Consider the following 21,166-nt stretch of genomic DNA (forward strand, 5'->3'; position numbering starts at 1 on the left):
AAAACATGTACTCTCAGTAATGTTCCTCTTCTCTTTTCATTTGTAGGCTTCTTGTCTTCCAATGTCAATAATAATTGTTGGAGTAGGACCTGCTGAATTTGATGGTGAGAGAAAGCACCTTTTGTTAATGTGTGACATTTTGTCATTGGCCTGTAAAGGGACTGATTTCTCTGAAGTCATATTGTGCTATGGTGTGATTAAGAGTGTGTGTGGGCAGGAGTATGGACTGTATTTTTATCCATGTATGGCATGCTTCTATATGCTGCAAAGTAAATTTGACATGTTGTTTATCACAAAGCTACACTGAAACCGCCTTCCTTCAGTAGCGAGCACAGTCCCGGAGTCACACATCATATACACTGTCATACTGGTGGCAGCAGCAGCTCAGATGAGGCTTAGTTTGGGTTGTTTTTTGCTTTGGCCCACTGCTCTAACATGCATTGGTTTAGTCATGACCAGATGCCTCTTAAAATAAATAAGAAACTAAATTTTTCATTCATACTTATATTTTAGACCTAAGGGTTTTTACTGGTCAACTCAAAACTCCCTTCTCCCTTCAACTCAAAACTTCCCTTCAATACAAATGTAGAAATGTATCATGCCACCAAGTCTCAGGAAGGTAGACATATATTTATTATTTTCATTGCTCAAATTGTTCTTGAAATGATGCTCTTTTGTAAATGGCATCAGCATTGGGGAGCGGGGGTGGGGGGGTAGACAATGAATGTGGCGATGTTGACAGTGCTGGCCAACAACAGTTGCAATTAAAATGTAGTCACACGCACAAACACACACATACACACCCTTGTACTGTCATCCATAATGAATGACAGCAATATAAGGAATCATCATCAAAAGTGGTGGGTGTGGATGGGTGCATGTTGCCTCCAGTGGCTTGAAAAAGAGTTTTAGTGCTAATGGATTACAGTGACCCGTCACACGTTTGATTCGTCTTATTTTAGACTTTTAAAGTCTAAAAAAGGAAAAATAAGACTTTTTTGTTTAATGGACCACTGGACTATAATAACCAGCAAATGTTAGTGTTTTTTTAGAAGGAACTTTACAGGAACTGGGGATGAATTTGAGCGCTGATGTAATATTCTTTTCCCTCAGAAATGATTGAGCTGGATGGAGATGAAGTGAGAATTTCATCCAGAGGAAGATTTGCTGAGAGGGACATTGTTCAGGTTTTCTCTCAACTCCACCTTCATTAACTCTTTCCTATCAAACAGTGCACATATCAGTATACTGATGACACACTGAAAATGCTTACAACTCTGAGAAAGTCTCTGGACCAAGATTCAAAACAAGTCTGTGTGGTGTGCTATAAAGAGGGCACAGGTCAAAAGCAGGTGCACTCTTACTGCAGTGCACCGCTGTATCTCCAGGGATAGGAACTACTGTGTTCCACAGTCAGGATTACCTCAAACATGGACTCTATTTTTATATTATTGACTTGTTTTTTTAACTATTAGTTCTGAAAAAAGAATTCATAATTGATTGTATTGTAAAAATTGTAATATTGTAATATTGCATTAGATTTTTGTATTAGGGATACATTGTTATGGTAAATAGTACATTAGTTTGTCTCTGAGAGTTCCTTTCAGCCAATTGCTGTCATATTTGCTACTCATTTAGCCAATATTTGGCTATATTTGGCAGCATTTAAACTGTAGTGCATTTTATATTCAAAATTAGTGTCTGAATTATGCAAATGTTATGCAAATATATACATGCAAATGAATGTTCCATCTCAAACAATGTATTTGTATAGCTTATTTGTCTCCAAGAACATGATATAATAAGATTTATTTTATCAGGTATATATATATGGATTTTAATATATTATTCTGTCTTTCGTTCCACTGTTTGTCCTATCTAGTTTGTGCCATTCAGGGATTACATCGACCCCAGGGGCAACCACATCTTGAGCATGGCTCGTCTGGCCAAAGACGTCCTAGCTGAAATACCGGACCAGTTTCTGCACTACATGAGAACCAGAGGCATCAAGCCACAGCCTCCACCTCAGTCCTACACCTCCAAACCCCCATCAGTACCGATGCAGACCCAGATCTAAGGTCACAAAGACAATCCAACCACTCTCTCTTTGTCCCGCTCCTTTGGACTAACAAAGGCATTTTTACTTTGATCAGAGGACTCAAGCTCTTAGTAGCATCCTGAAATTTGAAGATGTTTACCAAGTTGCCAGACCAGGGAAATAGAAATGTTTTCCCGGGGTGTCATTGTAAGGCTTCCTGCAATGGGAAAGATGTGAAATTTATTTTTTGATCTTCCATAGCTCCTCTGCATTCAAATGACATCACACTGTTGTCACAAATCTCTCTTGAGAAAAAAATGTTTACAATTGTACTGATTTCTACTGATGGTTAATTTTATACTTTTTCATGCTATAAGACGTGTTTTTTCAGAGGTTATAAATATGTCAGCCCAGAGACTGAAGCTGCCAGGAGAGAGGAAACCTTTTGAGTTATTTCTGTGTGAAAATAGGCATGTTAAATGTGATGCGCATGCAGTGTCATCTCAGACCGAGTTCTCCCTCCACTGAAACATGTCACACAGACATTGTGTCTGTGAGACCAACTGTAGCTTCCAATCCGTACCTAAATGCCTCAAAATGGGGACAACTTCTTCACCGACTGGACAGCCTTATCCTCAGCACATTCACTGACGCTGCTTAAAAGGATATGGTGACTGTGTGTCCAGGGCCCAGCTGTCAAAAACATGACCACATTATAATTTTTATTGTCTTAAAATATGCATATGCTGTTATATGTTTCTTGCCTTCTTCATTCAAAGTAATGGGAAGAATTTCATGTTATGGTTCTATGTCAATATGTTGTATGCTTTTCTCACCCATGAGATTCTCAGTTGTTAATTTGCAAGTTGAGTGTTCTGCTCAGCACAGTCTGTCTTGAGGCAGAACTTCATTATTCAATTTAAATACAGTATATTTTAATGATGCCGAGGACAGAAAGACATTTTTTAAAAGACAGAAACTGAGCCATTTTGTCTTTGTATATGTAATAATCAGCAATGGTCCCACAGTGATACATGCAGACGGTCAGAGATATGCTGTGTCTTTGAGAAGGACCACAGGCAACCAATCAGATTGAGAAGCCTACAATTTTCTGCAGTGTCCTTGTTTTATCCACCTACTTGTGACTTAAGAAGCGAGTTAAATGGTGACGGTATATTTACATTTATACAATTATAGAACACATTTCACTGCCATTACTTCTAGTGCAAGTAAATCCTGTTCTGCAGCACCATACTTGTGCTTGTATTTTACAGAGATAAAAACTACACAAATAATTACATCACTAACTGTATATATTTAGATAATTTCAGACTGCCTGGAGATATCAAAGAGTATTAAAATCATTAAGAATATTGGTCATCATAAAATATTTATCATTGTTTTTATCTACAATGTAAGGAAGTCATTCATTGTGAGTCTTCCTTTAGGACATGGCCTGTGAGAATGCACATTTATAATCTCTCGGGCTTCTTGATGCTCTTTTAAAAGCTGTGCGAGCCCTGGTAACCAGGAAAAAAATAACTCACACAGAGGAATAGAGGAACTTCATTTATTTAACATGACAGGATGCCATCTTCAAACATACACCCACACAGATTCTCTCTCATGCGCCATACATCTCTATACTACATGTATAAAAAATGCAGCAGCATTTCAAATGCAAAACAGGAACTACACTATTCTTTTTTCAGTCAGATGTCTCTGTGAATCCAAAGACTTTATAAGCCTGCTGTTTGAATTCTCCCTCTGTGGTGTATACACCAACCAGCCCTAGACTTATGTCACTTCCACAAGCACAAGAGCATGTAATCTTTGGCAAAAGTAAAATGTTTGTTTTCTTTAATAGTAAGTAGCCTACACACCCAGTGTAATTTTGAATTGCACGTTCTTAGGTGGGTCCATGATCACATGCTGCCTCTCGTGGAGAACTCTCAGGAGATTGGATTTCTGGGTAATTAATAAAGGACATAGGAAGAATAAAGGAACTCCCTAACTAAGAGTTAGATGTTGGTCCAGGTATCATCCCCATCATCCCCTTGGTTTAACTGTAGGGTTTATAATGTTAGTTACAGTGCACAATAACAAACAAACTGATTACCATCTCACATATTCTAGGGGAATACGTAAGTAATCTTTATAACATTTATTTTCTATCTTTGGCACTTTGTCCTTTGGCTCAGGTCAAAATGTTTCACAATATACAGTGAATTAACTGAAGCTATACGAAGAGTCCTGCTATTTTGCTCAGTTTTGTGAGAGGTTTGTTTTTGAGCAAAGGGTTTTTAGTATGACAAACCGATCATTAGCACACATGTGGTGTTCAGCCTCAGGTAAAAAAGTGTGAGTAGTCTTGAGGAGGACTGAATGATTTCCAAGAGTCTCTCCACTGTCCTTATGAAAGAAACCGCTCTGCTTCCAAATAAGGCTTCCTCTTAAATCCTGCCTTTCAAACAATACTGTCAGTGATCTTCATTTGTACAAAAGACAGTAACAAATTACTGAATTGTTAATCAAATATCATGAAAGGATTATTGTGAACTAAATTCAGCATTATGAAATTCCAGTTATTGTGGGGTAGTTTAAGTACTTGTCTTACCTTTGTCTCAAATTCTGGATTATGTGGACATCACAGAGGAACAGTGGACAGTCTCCTTTTGGTGATGCTGTATGCAGTGTAACCTGTACAATGTATTTTTGAGTGAGATTAATATAATGTGATTATTTTACACACAGACCTCTACACTCAAAGTATATTAGTATTGCTGATATCATTACTTGTTATTACTGGCTGCTGCATTTGCATGAGTATTCTGATGAATTTGATGCACCTTTTCCTTGACTTGTGACCTGTGTTTTATTGCAACAGAGAATTTGCCTTAAAATCACACTGAACTCTTGGAATTGTGCAATGCCTTCAGTTTGAAGTAAATCCATGTTTGTCTCAGTGCTTATTTATCTTATGATGTATGTTTTTCTTGACCATCCATTGAAGCTATACTTGTAATTCACATCATTCACAAAATGTCTAGAAAGCACATCCAGCCAGGGACCATCTAGCCTACACTTTATCTCAGAGCACAAACTTAAGACTCAATTGCATTTAATTTCCTCTGTCTTCTGCACATAAGCCAACACCAGTTCTTGCCACTTCTGCCATTTATCTGCTATCTTCATTTCCCTCATTCTTATAATTAATATTTTTAATAATTGGTTTGGTTTGTTACTAAAGCGATCACAGCCACAATAAGGTAGATAGATAGATAGATAGATAGATAGATAGATAGATAGATACAATAAGGGGGTATCTATTTAATGGTCATGAATATAGATGAAGAGACTACTGAAGGTAACCTTTCTACACAAGGGTAAGCCTTGCTACTTTGTAGGCCATACCAATGCCCTGAAGGAAGCTGGATGAAAGGATTCAACCAACTCAGCCTTTTCTTCTTAGATGGTTTGACTATAGGGGAATAGGCCAGTGTTTTGTGTTGAACAGTTCTTTAACAGAACGATTATTCAGATAGATTTATTTGTCACATAGCCTATACTGTTATAGCCTACAACAGTGGTGAAATGTAAGCCTGGTTAGCTCTATGACTGTGTAAAATGAAAAATAATATAAATAAAAGATTAAAAGCAACAGTTAATAATGATTACATTAAATAATAAAAAGAGATTAATAAAATAGTTTATACAAGATAATAACAATAGAAATGTATAATATTAAAATGGGATAGGCTACTGTACAAAATAAAGGCTAGGCCTACTGATTGCACATGACCCCTACATCAACTGAGTTCAACGTATTCATTAGCCTGGGTTTTCCCATGTTGCCTTACGCGCGCGATTGGGTTTGGCGTTAGCCAGGCTACGTATTCATAAGAGTTGCAGGCATATCCATATTCAGGAGTGTAATGGCCTGGGGTACAGGGGCGGAGCTACGTGGTGGCCAGGGGGGGCCACGGCCACCACTGGTCAAAGCTTGGCCACCCTGCTGGCCCCCCCAGCTCCATTCAGTGAAAAGTAAAAAAAAAAGATTGCTGCCGTTTTCAACGGTACTTTGAAAGGAAGTGTAGCCTACAGTTCTAATCAAATCGTGAGTAGGCCTAGTGCAGCAGCAGCAGGGGACAATTCAAGTCATCTGTTAAAAACACTTGACAGTAGACTACTACTTACTTAACCTCAGTGACAACAGGTGAGTTGATGATGACTTGGAACATTAATGTTAATAAAATGTTAAAATGTGACACGAATCATAGCAAAGTGAGCTGCGTTGGGCTGTTCTTGTTATGTAGGCTCTGACATTGACGTGTGAGGCTGATCAAAAATAAGCGGATGCCCGCGGTAACGCTGTTACAAACATATTTTGATAATATTCGGGTGAAATGCAAGCATATTAGGCACATATCTCCGGATGGCTCCAATAAAAGTAGGCTAATAGTGTCTAGCCTAGGCTACTTTATAAAAACATAATTTGCTGACTGCGTGTGGTTCTTGCCATAGCTGGTCAGGCAGAGCAGGCTGCTGCGTTGCCTGAGTTCTTTGTTAGCCTACATTGCTCCGGTAATTGCAACGAGATGAAACCTTAACTGCGTGACAGAGCAGAAGTGGGGCTTTCCAACGAGACTAAACACTTGTCTGTGCGATCAAGTATGAAAATACAAAAAATCATGAAATTAAATCAAATTGCATCATATTTAGTTCACCTGCGCACCCACACTCTCGTTTGAATTAGGCTACTCGCGAACCCGTGATCGCATAGATATGGCATATCAGAAGAAAGAGGAGGCACAGGGATATCCATTGGTACCAAGTATATCAATCCTTCTGGGCTTTAAAAACAGACAACGTGACTGAAAAATAACATCATGTACAAAAACCAACGCTGCACAGCCATTACTCTCGTTTGAATTAGGCCTCACGAACCCGTGATCGGATAGATATGCCACGCATGTCAGATGAAAGAGGAGACACAGAGCTATCATTTGATACCAAGTACATCCTTCTGGGTTATAAAACAGACGAAGTGACATCAAAATAATAACTTCATATAGCTCGACTTACTTACCCCACGTTTTTGTGTGTTGTTGTGGTGGCAAAGCATGTTAATAATCCAACGCTATAATGTGTTTCTCTATGGCATAGCATGTTCATAATCCGGTTTTGAGATCCTAGCAAATTCCTACATGGCATCCAATTCAAGACTCACATTGCATCCCAATTTATTCGACAAAGAAACACCTTTTTCCCTTCACTTTGTTCATGGCTCATTGTTCTTGTTTGTGTATGGCACTTACAATGACCAGGATAAATGCTTCTAACTAAAGGTAGTGAAAAAGCCCTTAAAACAGTCTAGGGTTCTAAGGGTTAATGTCTTAATTCAGAGCCATGTTACTTACAGCCAAGTACTTGGAGTAAAAGAAATATAGTTTTGCCATCAGTATAAGATTAAATATCTGCATACCATATTTGTAGTATTTATTATTGTTCTTTGAGTTAACATCATTTGAATATGACTGGTTAAGTAAGGTGCATTATCATAATGTACTTTTTATAGCATTGGCCTATTTATGGAAAATGTGTTGGAGTGGACAACAAACTGTTCAGGTTGTCTGTGAATGGACCTGTGTATCAGTGTTGGCTTTACACAATTTATTGCCATTATTAAAACAGGGTATCCTAATCTTCAAAACTTTTGAGTAGTTTTCATATTGTAGTTTTGATTCCCAAGTGCCACCCCAATAAAAAGTCTGGACCCAGCTGGCCCCCCCTATAAAATAATCCTGGCTACGCCCCTGCTGGGGTAAATAGCTCTTCCTTCTCTCAGTTGCTGCCATCAAACAACTACAGATAGTGGGGGGCCTTAAGCACATAAATAGGTCATTTCGAGCAATTTCTTCTAAAAGCGCCAAATTTGGCACAGATGTAGCTTAAGTTATACTGAAATGATTTAGCTAGGGCGCCGGAGCCAGAAACCCTCGGGGCCAAGATGGCGGCAAATCCAATATGGCCGCTGCCCGAAAAGGGTTCCAACTAGCTTTTAATCACATGAGCTACAAATACAAACTTGATGTCTTTTTCAACTTAATTGATCATGGGAAACACATAGGAATGTTTATATTTATGGCCCAGTATATCTGGACAGCTTAACCCTCCAATTCCAATATGGCCCCTGTCCAAAAAAACAGTTTTGACTGTAGTTATACCCCATTGTTTGCGCCAATTTATCTACAAGCACCAAATTTGGCACAGATGTAGCTCAGGTCATACTGAAATGATTTAGCTAGGGCGCCGCAGCCAGCGATCCTTGGGGCCAAGATGGCAGCCAAATCCAATATGGCCGCTGCCCGAAAAGGGTTCCGAGTATAACTTTTGAACCACATGAGCTGCAAATACAAACTTGATGTCTTTTTCAGCTTAATTGATCATGGGAAACACATATAAATGTTTATATTTATGACCCAGTATATCTGGACCCCTTAATCCTCCAATTCCAATATGGCCTTACACCCCATTGTTTTTGCCAATTTATCTACAAGCACAAAATTTGGCATGGATGCAGCTGAGGGCATACTGAAATGATTTAGTGAGGATGCCGGCGCCAGTGGCCCCTGGGACCAAGATGGCTGCCAAATCCAATATGGCCGCCACCTGAAAAGGGATTAGGCTGCATATTTTGAACCAGATGATACAAATGTAAAATTAATAAATATTTCACCTTTTCTGGCTATGGGAAACACAATATATATATATATTTATGATTGGGTATATGTGGACCCTCAAAGTCCCCAAATGCAATCTGGTGACTGTCCGAAAAAGGGTTTTGACTACAACTTTTGAACCAAATAAGCTACAGATGAAAACTATTTTATACAAATGTAAAATTAATAAATATTTCACCTTTTCTGGCTATGGGAAACACAATATATATATATTTATGATTGGGTATATGTGGACCCTCAAAGTCCCCAAATGCAATCTGGTGACTGTCCGAAAAAGGGTTTTGACTACAACTTTTGAACCAAATAAGCTACAGATGAAAACTATTTTATTTTACCATGACCACACATTAAATGACCTAAGCTTTCTCAAGAAATAGAGTCTGCTCTAACCCTTCTTTGGGGCAGCCGTGGCCTACTTAGCGCTTCGGACTTGTAACCGGAGGGTTGCCGGTTTGAACAACAACCAGTAGGAACAACTGAAGTGCCCTTGAGCAAGGCACCTAACCCCTCACTGCTCCCCGAGCGCCGTTGTAGCAGGCAGCTCACTACGTCGGGATTAGTGTGTGCTTCACCTCACTGTGTGTTCACTTTGTGCTGAGTGTGTTTCACTAATTCACGGATTGGGATAAATGCAGAGTCAAATTTCCCTCACGGGATCAAAAGAGTATACTTATGTATACAGCCTCAGTGTTGTACCTCCAATCCAGTTTATTGTCTATAAGAATCCGCACATATTTGTAGTTCTCAACAACTTCAACTTCCTCACCTAGTATTGAAATGGTATTTAGTTCAGGCCTGGCCCTACTAAAGTCCACCACCATTCCCAGTGTCTTAGCCACATTCAAGACAAGGTGGTTGTTTCTGCACCATGTCACAAAGTGGTCCACCAATTGCCCGTACCCCGTCTCCTCACCATCACTGACACACCCCACAACTGCAGTCTGTGAACTGTCTGTAAACTTCTGCAGGTGACATTACTCAAAGTTGTACTGGAAGTCTGAGGTGTACAGTGTGAAAAGAAAAGGAGACAACACAGTCCCTTGTGGTGCTCCTATGCTACTGACTACCTTTTCAGACACACACCCTTTCATTCTCACAACCTGTGGTCTGTCAGTCAGGTAATCAGTAATCCATGAAGTTGTGGAGGTGTCTACTTGCATCCTTCAAAGCTTGTCATGTAGCAGCATAGGCTGTATGGTGTTAAAAGCACTTGAGAAATCAAAGAACATGATCCTCACAATACTGCCAGCCCCTGTCCAGGTGAGAGTGTGTTCTATGAAGCAGGTAGATTAAGGCATCCTCCACACCCACCTCTGGACGGTATGCAAATTGTAATGGGTCCATGTAGTGGTCACCTGTGGTCTCAGAAGATGACCAACAACAGTGTTTAGCCAACTACTTCCTTTCCTACCAACTTCCTTTCTAACCAGGTGTACTTTTTTCTATAAGTGTTTTGTTCTTATGACTACAGTTGTGAGAGAGACCATGAGAATGAAAATTCATGAGAGAGCAAACAGTTATTGTGTGCACATCCCACCTTCTGGCAGGTGCAGGACAAAAGAAAACTTACTCAATTGAAAAAATATAATGTCCGCAACACTGCTTTTTACTCCCATATATTTAATGCACAACAGGCAACGTTTCGACCCTGCTGACCCTTCTTCAGGCAAAAATTCATGAGAGAGACCATGAGAATTCACTGTTGTTGTTTTTATGTTATTGCTGTTTTTTTGATATGCTAAGCAAACCTTTGAAGAGTTTTGGACAAATTGACTATATTATTCTATTAACAATTTGACATAAATATTGCCTTGCAATAATAATTGTGTCTTATTCTTTCACTTTTAATCCACATTGAGAATAACCTTCAAAGTTGTTGTAAAAAACTAAAAAAGAAAGAAGAAAAGAATACAGGTTCCAGACTTACACAAGCATACATATAAATATGCCGATGGACTTCCTGTGGTCAATAAACTAAAAATAAACACATCCTCATTTGTAGCGCATTTGGTTCAAAATTTGAAGCCAAAACCCTTTTTCGGACAGCAGCCATATTGAATTTAGGGAATTTAGGGGGTCCTGATATACCCAATCATAAATGTAAGTATTCCTATGGGTTTCCCATCATCAAAAAAGGTAAAACAGACATCAAGTTTGTATTTGTATCTCATCTGGCTCCAAAGCTATAGCCGAATCCCTTTGAGGCGACAACCATTTTGGATTTGGCTGCCATGTTGGTCTCAGGGACCATTGGCTCGGGCGGCCTGGCTAAATCATTTCAGTATGCCCTCAGCTGCATCCGTGCCAAATTTGGTGCTTGTAGATTAATTTGCACAAACAATGGGGTGTAAGGCCCCATACTACAGCCAAAACTGCTTTTTTGGACAGCGGCCATATTAGAATTGGAGGAATAAGGGATCCAGATGCACCGGGTCATAAATATTAACATTCCTATGTATTCCCTATGATCAATTAAGCTGAAAAAGATATCAAGTTTGTATTTGTAACTCATGTAGTTCAAAAGTTATAGCCGGAACCCTTTTCACGTGGCCATATTGGATTTGGCCGCCATCCTAACCCCAAGGGTCGCTGACTCCGGCGCCCTAGCTTTCATTTCAGTATGACTTCAGTAAGCTTTTAGATGAATTTGCGCGAAAATATGCTTAAGGCCCCCCACTAAGAAATGCTTGCCCGATTTCAACAACCTGAACAAGTTAGGCCTACTTGGTTGGGTAGAGTCCTTTATAATTGTGATGATTACTCTATTTTTGCATCGGCTGATGTAGGCCTATACACAGAAAAGGGAGAGGAGTCCTAGAGATGCGCTCAGCTGTGCGCACCACTCTCTCTCCAAGATTATTGGCCATATTAAAGAAATAGTAGGCCACACATGTCTGACATGGCAAATGTCCCTTTTCCTCAGAGATAGGCTACGTCCTCCTGTAAATGGATGCCCATAATACAATGCCACCATTTGGCCAGCAGGAGGCAACCGGATTATTCTTACCAACTACAGCCTAACTGTAGTCTGTGGTATCTATCTTTGGTGACGTATACAAGAACAGGAAGTAGATTGGGTGTTGAACCAACACATGTGTTGTGCTGTTTTTGTTGCATGAAGCCGGATGAGAACCTGAATAAAAGCTGTTTTTTTTCTGGTGAGAGACATCAAAGAAAATATTGCAACATGAAACTTCTATCTAAAGCTATTAGTTATCACTAAACAAACAATGTTAGCTTTCTTGTTATCAGTTCTACAGTTCAACCGATAATAGCCTAACGCTACCTAATAAATTACCACTCCCAAACTAAAGTTAGGAAAATATTTAGCAACGTATGTGGTGTACAAAGTGGTTGATTTCTGTCGTTAGCAGGTTCTGTGTTTTACTGAAACGTCAGGTAAGTGCAGCTTTATTGAGGTTACTGAACAAAAACAGTGTGCTTAGTCTTGTTATATTTAGTGTTAGTTTGATGTTGCTGATATATCATGACCCCCGTCTATCAAGACATCAGTAACTTACCTTTACATCTTTACAAGTTGTCTGTATCATTGGCACATCAGCTGGATGCGATTAACGTTATGCACTTAGATCTTAGAAGCAATGCTATATGAAATCCTGTTTTGTATCTTTTGAAAGGCTACCAATCATGGCTGAGACAGCAAAGCTGTGCTTTCGCAATAAAACAGCACTTGCACCGATGGTTCGCGTTGGGACATTACCCATGAGACTGCTTGCACTGGACTACGGTGCTGATATTGTGTATTGCGAGGTAGGAATCAGTCAAGCGCTCAGCACCATCATTTTGTGTCATGTTGGGTGCTAACGATTGCTTGCTGCCACGATTATTCATATGACATTTTCTTTTTACAGGAGCTAATAGATATAAAAATGGCTCAGTGCAAGCGAGTAGTTAATGGTATGTATACCCTTACATGGTTAGTTCAGTTAAGGCAATACGAGAATGTGTGCAAAGGCTGAACTATTCAGTCTCCTCCAGCTCTTTCAGGTTGACTTTTGTAATATTTTCTCCATTCTCTTTCATGTGACTGGCAGAGGTGTTGGACACTGTGGATTTTGTTGCTCCAGATGACCGAGTCATGTTTAGGACATGCAGCCGTGAAAAGGACAGGGTTGTCTTTCAGATGGTAAATATTTGTTGCATAGTATCACACATCATTTGTGGTTTACAAATATTTTGTATTGAAATCATCCCATCTTTTCTTCCCAAGGGAACAGCAGATCCACAGAGAGCTTTGATCGTTGCCCAACTTGTGTAAGTTTAAAGTATTTAACCAGGACTATTTCTTGTATCGTTGCACTTTAGGTATCACTATTATTAATGGATATACTGATTGTACAGAGAGGTTGTAGATCATAGACATAGAAAGACCTGGACGGACCGGCACTGTGATTTAAAGGGCCTTTTTTATCTCAATACTACTGACTAAGTATCAGTTTATGGATACAGTACTACTGGCCTGTTTAGTCTTGCAATGGCAGAGGTGACTACATCATCAAATGTTTAATTTCGAAGACAACTATTGAACCCCCCCCCTCCCCAATACACATACACTGCTCATGTCCTTTTGCATATCCACTGCTCAATTCCTTTTGCATATCCACTGCTCATGTCCTTTTACACATCCAGCCAGTGTTCATGTCCTTTTACACATCCAGGGCTCATGTCCTTTTAATGACATTTTCTGACCTCTTTTGTGTGCTTTACATTTGTGTCAATGATGTGCAGGCAAAATGATGTTGCTGCCATTGATGTCAATATGGGCTGTCCTAAAGAGTACTCTACTAAGGTAAGCATTACTTAGTTGTCAGGTTTATTTACAATAATTAAGCTCATCAGTAGATGGGAATGAACAATTCTTAAAGGATAAATCCGGTATTTAGCACTTTGAGTCCCTTTTCTGGTTTGTTTGGGATGAACTAGAGTGGTGGACACCGACATTTTGACGATGGGTCCTGTCTCGACTTTCTGACTCGTTTTGAATCGCCTTTGACTGGCTGGCTATGGGCATGCACAAACATGCCAAAAAACAACCCTTAACGTTCATTTTCAAAACTGTGCAACTCACCGAGTGGTTAGTGATGTTCGTTGATGTTCCAAAACAAGTAGCGTAGCGAAATACAGTTTCTGTCGTGTTTTATTTGCCATTTTGTAAAATCCCATTAATTTCTGTTGGAAGATTCATTGCTCCTTGATATCACTGCGCTACGGAAACGCAAAGGGGGTCTGTTTACGGTTGTAGTCTTTCCCCCGCGAGACCTTTTTTTACTGCCTATGCTTCAGACTCAAATATTGAGCAGAAGTTTATACACGGTTGTGAGGTATCTGAAAAAATAGCTCCACAATAGCAAATAACACGGATTGAAATCACAACGAACACCACAATTAACCACTCGGGGAGTTGCACAGTTTTGAAAACAAACGTTAAAGGTTGTTTTAAGGACATGTTTGTGCATGCCCATAGCCATGCGATTCAAAACAAGTCAGAAAGTTGAGACAGGACCCATCGTCAAAATTTCGGTGTCCACCACTCTAGTTCATCCAAAACAAACCAGAAAAGGGACTCAAAGTGCTAAATACCGGAATTATCCTTTAAAGGTGCTACAAGCGATGTTACGCATAAACATTTTATGTCACTTACTGCAAACATCACCTAACCAACCGCTAGCTGTCTGTGTCCTGAATACACTGTAAAAAGACGCAATCTCCAAAAACGGCAACAAAAACAACCTGGGCAAAACTAGCCTATAAAAACATTTGTTGTTCCAGCAAATCACAGACGAGAACCATGTTTAGGAGAGTTTCAATTGCACGGGAGCAGCGCGGGAGGGAGGGGGAGGAAGTAGCGAGCTAGCTCTGTTTTGTTTGAAAGTCAACAGAAGTGACGTTACCCAGCATCGCTTAAAGCACCTTTAATTTATTTTTGTTATAAATAGACATCTATAATGATGTATCATAGATGATTGCTGTTAGTTAGTTGGAATAATCAGTGAATCATCTGCTATAATAATTACATTGGGCAATGGATCACGGTATAAGTTAGTCTTGTCACGCAGGGTTACTCAACATTACATCCTGTGGAAATCCGAAAGTGTTGACTCGTGTCTATTGCTCACACAGGGCGGTATGGGAGCTGCCCTTCTCTCTGACCCGGACAAAATAGAGGCCGTAAGTTCCACCAAAGATGGTTCTCCAATTTAGGTTTGAGGCCTGTCATAGCTGTAATGGTCACTGAATTACAGTACCATTTCATTTCTGTTCCTTTCCTGTCTGGTATGTTGGTCCTGTGTGTATGACTGTGTCTGTTGATGACATTTCTCTTTTATTTGAAGATTTTGACCACACTTGTAAATGGCCTATCGAAGCCTGTGACATGCAAAATCAGAGTTCTTCCATCTGTGAGTATCTTGGTAATGATCCATACAATTTCATTTTCAGTTGGTTTGATAAGAAGGTTTGGTTTTCATATAGAATATGATGATTTCTGAAATATCTTTCAGCTGGAAGACACTGTAAAATTGGTGAAAAGAATAGAAAAAACTGGAGTGTCTGCCTTAGCTGTGCATGGCAGGTAATGTGTTAATCCCACTGTGTCTGCATCTGCTTACCTGTGCTTTTTATATTCACAATTATTACTGACTTTGATTACTGAATATATTTAGTAGAATGTGCATGTTTTTTTCTATTAAACAAGGCCAAAGTAATAAGCAATTTGGGTAGAGCGGTGATGTGTTTACCAGACGGGATTTAAAAAAAAAAAATTCAGGTCTGAAAAGAAAGTGTTTTTACAGAAAAAATGCAACAATTCTATAAAAAGATACATATGTATACTTATGCAGTTAAAAGTTTGGATTAATTTGTTTGAAACTGCAGATTAGTAAACTGTAAAACTGTTAAGGTGGTTTTGTAAATGTAGGCTGTGAATGTTATTTTTGGAAAGATGCTTATTAGCTTCTGTTGATGTCATTAAACACGTTATGTCATTAAACACGTTTATCACTGTTCATCATCGACCAGATTCAAAGAGGAGAGACCTCAGCATCCTGTTCACTGCGACTACATCCAGGCAGTGACTAAGGTGGTGTCAATACCCGTTATCGCTAAGTGAGTCCAGCACTGAAATTGTCGCTGCCTCTGTCTGTTTTGCTTAGTTGAATGGTGTGTCTCAGACAGTCTTCTATCTTTGGCCTTGTAGTGGTGGCTCTCTTGATTTGGTGAAGACCCATTCAGACATCACAAAGTTCCGGGAGGCCACCGGGGCATGCTCAGTGATGCTCGCCCGTGCTGCTATGTGGAACCCCTCCATCTTTTGCAGCAAGGGGACAGTATCTGTTGATGAAGTCATGGAGGAATACATTAAATATGTGAGTTACATATTCAAGTACCATCTGGGCCATCTAGACCACCACTGTCAACTGAGCTGTCTTGGAATAGTGATTCAATAATTCTATAATTCTATAACACCCCTCAAATTTATATACATCAGCATTCTATCGGGGAAGAGTACATTTGAATGACATGTTAAAGACCTAATGCATATGTTCTTTCTAATTTTAGGCAGTTCGTTATGACAATAATGCTTTCAACACCAAGTACTGCCTGTGCCAGATGCTGAGAGACAGAGTAGAGTCACCCATGGGCAAACAGCTTCATGCTGCGCAAACCACTAAGGAGATCTGGTATACAACCCACTAATCTACTTCTCTCGTATTTGGTCAATTTCCTGCATCCCACATATGTGACCTGATCTGGCAAAATTAGTCACCAATTGATATCCTGGTCAAAGTCATATATTGAATTGTTGCCAAGATACAGCATTTTGAATGATGGTCTCCCACCATCTATTTCCAATTGAAAAACTGAGAAAATCACGTTTGAAGTTACGGGTTACATGCAGGTACAGGTTAACCTGACGAAATTGAAAGTGTCTGTGGTAAGCGATCGTATCAGTGCCTGCCTGCAAACATCAAAAATTGCAGCCGGAAAAATGTGTACATTTATTTACAGCAAAGGAAGACCCACATACATTGTTTCCTTACTGCCGATGCTGTTTATTGTCAGTTTGTAAAGTTTAGGTGAAGTAGCAAGTAACGTTAGGAATCCCTGATCAATGTGACTGGTTACGCTCGACCAAGGATTTCAAAGGTAACGCTATGTCTACATCCATCACCATGCTAGTGTGGGAAAGGTTTCCCAATTGTGAGTGTCCAGACTCTATTCACAAAGTGAATGAGTTTAGTTTTAACTAAGCTAATGTAATCAGCCTGTATCTCAAAATTAGAATGTGCGACTTCCGACTCATTTTGCCAGATCGTGTCCCATACAGTATGCTCACATTGTGGTCACATTTTTGCTAAATGATGTGCTGATATTTGAGTATGTTTTTGTGTTGATCAGTGCGGTGTATAGTTTGATGGAATACTATGACAAAATTGAGTCAGAGCTGCAACAGCGAAGAGAAGAGAAAAACAATACCATCGAAAGCCACCCTACATTAGACGGAGACGTTATCACCATGCCTGTTCGGTTTGAGAAGTGAGTACAGAATGAAATCCTGTCCTCACTCTCTCAATTCTTATTTTTACTCAGTCATTCCCACACACTAATTTCACATTAGTAAAGTGGCAACTACAGTTTCTGCTCCAAAGGCAATTGAAAGGAAAATAATCAGATACCAAACCATAACACTTGATTACTATTCATATATTCCTTTTTAAATTGTTCAAAGAATCATTAAGCACATTGTAATCTCTTGTACGCCGTTTAACAGATATAGACATGTGATGCTAGTGATGTAATGCTGTATGTGTGTGTGCTGGCCAGGAGAGAGTACCCCCCTCAGATAACACCTAAGATGTACCTACTGGAGTGGAGTCGCCGGGAGAAACTGGAGCAGCCAGTGTATGAAGTGGTGAGCGCAGCATCAACAGAGACAACTTGTGGCCTCACAGGACTGAAGTGCCTTTTAAAGCGAAGTTTTCTGTAATTAATTAGTTAACAAATGAATTAGTGTTTTATAGATGAAATACGTTTATAACAGATAATGGTTTAGTGCTCTTTTAAATACTCCTTATTTAATTAACAATCACAGAAAAAGAGAAGCGGGTCACCATTAGCATGTGATCTTGGCAGATAGGATCTTTATACACTGTACACCTAATCAGTGATGTCACCCTGTCCAGGTGCAGCGCAGCCAGGACCGAGCTTTCCAGTCCACTGTGATTGTGGCAGAGAAGAAGTATAGATCCACCCTGTGGTCAGTACTCAACATATTCTCCTACAATGCTGATTCTTAACGCAGTCCACACTGTTTTACTTTAGTGCATGTATGTATGCATATGACCTCTATCAGCACGTTTTCATGCCAGGAATAAACCGTTTTGAATCAGTTTATTGCCCAAATTCCATTTACAGCGGAGAAAATAAGTACACATCAAAACATTTTTTAGTAAGTATACTTCCGGACATTAGTATTAACTTAGGTAATCCACACACACATATATAAAAATCCAAACATTAATGTCTAAAAGTAGAGTTATGAGTAAAAAAGTGGAATGGCACAGAGAAAAATTATTGAACACGCTAAGAAAAAGCAATACACAAAGGCAAGGAATGGCAAGGAACAAACTGGAATCTATAAGTAGTTAAAGAAATTATCCCTCCTATCTGCAAATTGATATAAGCTGGGTTAGTACATACTGGTGGGCTATAAAAAGGTTTTTTGTTACCAAGGTGTCACGCAAGAAACATTTCATGATGGGTAAAAGCAAAGAGCTCTCCCAAGACCTTTGCAACCTTATTGTTGCAAAACATATCAATGGAACAGGTTACAGATGCACTTCAAACCTTCAAAATCATCCAGCAAGCAGTATTGGAGCCATTATCTGCAAGTGGAAGGAACATTACTGCATCATCAAATGGCCATGCACAGGATCTCCTCGCAAGATTTCTGACCAGGAAGTCAGAAGGATAGTCAGAAGAGTAGCCCAAGAGCCAAGGACCACTCAGAGAAAGCTCCAGAAAGACTTGGAGGCAGCAGGTACAATTGTTACAGAGAAAATCATAGGTAATGCACTCCACCCCCATGGCCTCTATGCACGCTCAGCCCGCATGACTCTATTGCTGAAGAAAAACATGTGAAAGCTTGTTGAAAGTTTACTACACAACATTTGGACAATCCTATAAAATATTGAGAGAATGTATTCTGGTCAGGCGAGAGCAAAATTGAACTTTTCTGATGTCATACTACACACCATATTTGGAGGAGAAATGGCACTGTGCATCACCCTAAAAATACCCTAACAGTGAGGGTTGGAGGTGGTGGCATCATGGTGTGGGCTGTTTTTCATCTCATCTACTGGCAGACTTCATACAGTTGAAGGAATGATGAATGGAGTCATTTTGTTCTTGGAGAATCTTTACATCCACCAGGATGATGAGGATGAGACATGGCTAGACCTTCCAGCAGGACAATGATCCACACCATTCAACAAAGGAAACTCTCAATTGATCTCAGAGAAAGGAAATCAAGGCCCTGACTTCAATCCAATTGAACAGTTTTGAAAGTTAACTAAAGATCAGGATTCACAAGAGGGACCCCTGGAATCTTCAATATTAAAGGACTATCTGTTTAAAAGAATGGGCCAAAATCACACCAGAATACTGTGACTGATTAGTTTTGTCATACAGGAAATGCCTTGAAGCTGTCATTACGAATAAAGGCTTTTCCACAAAGTATTTAAGAAATTTCAGCAGGCGTGTTCAATACTTTTTTCCTGTGTCATTCCACTTTATTACACATAACTCTACCTATGGACTTTAATGTTTTTTTTTTATATGGGTGGATTATCTGAGTTAATACTAATGTCTGGTGAAAATTTCATGCAAATAGCCTCATTGGAAGTACACTTACTGAAAAAAATGTTGACGTGTTCAATACTTATTTTCCCCGCTGTAAGTTTGTCTCCTCGTCTTTCCAAAAGTGTGCGCGTTGTTTCGCCATAATTAGGAAAGTGTGTGAGAGACAATTGGTTCATTTTATCCTTATTCTATGCGAATTAAGCATGCGCAGGCCTACAACACTCTTCCTTCTGGGAGCATATTCCGTTTAAGGTGTTTTCATGACCCAGTGTTCCGTTTAAAACAGGCATATGCTAGGGTGTGCAAACGGTTAATAGTAAACCGAATATGGCCTTTTTCGGTTTATTTCAATCAGAATAAGGTGTTTATAACACACGAATATTCGGTTTATTCCCAATAAACTGATTCCAAACCGTTTATTGGATGCATGGAAGCGTGCTGTGCATGCGTGCGTGCGTGCGTTCGTGCGTGATGTGGATTGATTCACTGTTGTGGCCTCTTTTGCTTGGCATACACTCCAACTGTCTGTACTTTGTATTTAGTAGAGAATCACTGAAGGTGTGGTGAGGGCACAATCTGATCTTTTGTTTTTCCAACAGGGAGAAGTCTAAGAAGTCTGCAGAACAGGCGGCCGCTGTTGTGTGTCTGCGTGTTCTGGGCGTGCCCGAGGGACGTGTGGGAGAGGACAGCTGTGAACTGGTCAATAAGCGAAAGAGGGAGGAGAACAAAAATGGGGAGATCCAGTCAGAGGACAGTCCAGTGCCAGAGTTAGATGGCAGGAAACGGCACATTACCCAGTCACCTGAAAAAGCAGAAGAGCCTGCAAATAGAACTACCAAAGAGGCTGTCATGAATGGCTCACATGTCAATCAGACAGCTTCATAGACTCAACCTCATCGTAGTCCCTCTCAGAGGAATCACTATCCTTATTGAATGTTTAATAACAGGATGCCTGCTGCTCAAAGACCAGTAAAGGAAGTCAAAATCTTATATATTATTCTGTTCAAACTGAACCACAAAGTTATACAGTATATTCTCAATGGCCAATATGTCTTCTGTGGGGATTCACATTCTTTGTATCTATAGTGTCCTTCAACATGCTTTTGTTACAAACTGTATCTTTTATTTTAAAAAAGATGTTTGGTTGTTTAAAGCATGATGGGAAATATTTCACTGTCTTCTGACCTTACAAGTATCATTTTTATATACAATATAATTTGCCCTCTTCTAAGTACAGAAATTATGAAAAGTCTAGAGTTCAGAAAAGTGCCTGTCAACATTCAGTTATATGAAACCAACCATAGAGTTCCTTAACCGATTATAATGTGTGACTGCCTTGATTGAACCTGCAGAGGGCAACAAATGTGCTCTCACTTTTTATTTTGAAATGTCTTAAGATTTATTGGAAATACCAAATGTCTGTTTAATCAAACTGTGGTTTGAACGAATAGTTGCCAAGGGTTTTTTTTCTTGTCAATTTTATTAAAACTTTTATGAAATTAGG

General features: G+C 39.5%; 2 protein-coding genes and 1 long non-coding RNA gene across 4 annotated transcripts in view; 2 read left to right on the top strand and 1 right to left on the bottom strand.

The window, feature by feature from the left end:
• The window catches only part of cpne8 (copine VIII), a 34,169-nt gene extending 32,078 nt beyond the window's left edge, over positions 1–2,091 (top strand). For both annotated transcript variants that reach the window (XM_076300509.1, XM_076300518.1), the window contains 3 exons: positions 47–104; positions 1,114–1,187; positions 1,883–2,091. In XM_076300509.1, coding sequence (XP_076156624.1) covers positions 47–104; positions 1,114–1,187; positions 1,883–2,077 — 327 coding nt within the window. In that variant the 3' untranslated portion in view covers positions 2,078–2,091. The remainder of the gene's footprint in view (positions 1–46; positions 105–1,113; positions 1,188–1,882) is intronic.
• Positions 2,092–3,852: 1,761 nt separating this feature from the next.
• On the bottom strand, positions 3,853–12,413 carry LOC143101206 (uncharacterized). The gene is made up of 3 exons (XR_012982153.1): positions 12,303–12,413; positions 4,656–4,738; positions 3,853–4,498 (listed from the first exon to the last, which is right to left on the bottom strand). It is a non-coding gene; the product is annotated as an uncharacterized LOC143101206 (long non-coding RNA).
• On the top strand, positions 11,849–21,164 carry dus2 (dihydrouridine synthase 2). Its single transcript, XM_076264616.1, has 16 exons — positions 11,849–11,939; positions 12,420–12,552; positions 12,654–12,699; positions 12,837–12,928; positions 13,013–13,056; positions 13,531–13,591; positions 14,923–14,970; positions 15,135–15,200; positions 15,303–15,373; positions 15,820–15,906; positions 15,998–16,166; positions 16,360–16,481; positions 17,200–17,337; positions 17,626–17,713; positions 17,985–18,058; positions 20,262–21,164. Exons 2-16 carry the CDS (start codon positions 12,430–12,432, stop codon positions 20,545–20,547), a joined length of 1,515 nt encoding a protein of 504 aa, XP_076120731.1. The 5' UTR covers positions 11,849–11,939; positions 12,420–12,429; the 3' UTR covers positions 20,548–21,164.
• Positions 21,165–21,166: the final 2 nt, after the last annotated feature.

Source organism: Alosa pseudoharengus, unplaced genomic scaffold (genome assembly GCF_046254945.1).
Source record: "Alosa pseudoharengus isolate Yale_2024_CS ecotype anadromous, Long Island Sound unplaced genomic scaffold, YU_APseudo_1.1 YU_APseudo_1.1_scf_10, whole genome shotgun sequence".
NCBI classification, from domain to species: Eukaryota; Metazoa; Chordata; class Actinopteri; order Clupeiformes; family Clupeidae; genus Alosa; species Alosa pseudoharengus.

Bases quoted from the DNA above. Each gene is read 5' to 3' on its own strand.
- dus2 (XM_076264616.1), top strand. From the start codon at position 12,430: ATGGCTGAGACAGCAAAGCTGTGCTTTCGCAATAAAACAGCACTTGCA. The intron at 13,592-14,922 runs GTAAGCATTACT...TTGCTCACACAG, and splicing joins CTAAAGAGTACTCTACTAAG to GGCGGTATGGGAGCTGCCCT. The intron at 15,907-15,997 runs GTGAGTCCAGCA...TTGGCCTTGTAG, and splicing joins TCAATACCCGTTATCGCTAA to TGGTGGCTCTCTTGATTTGG.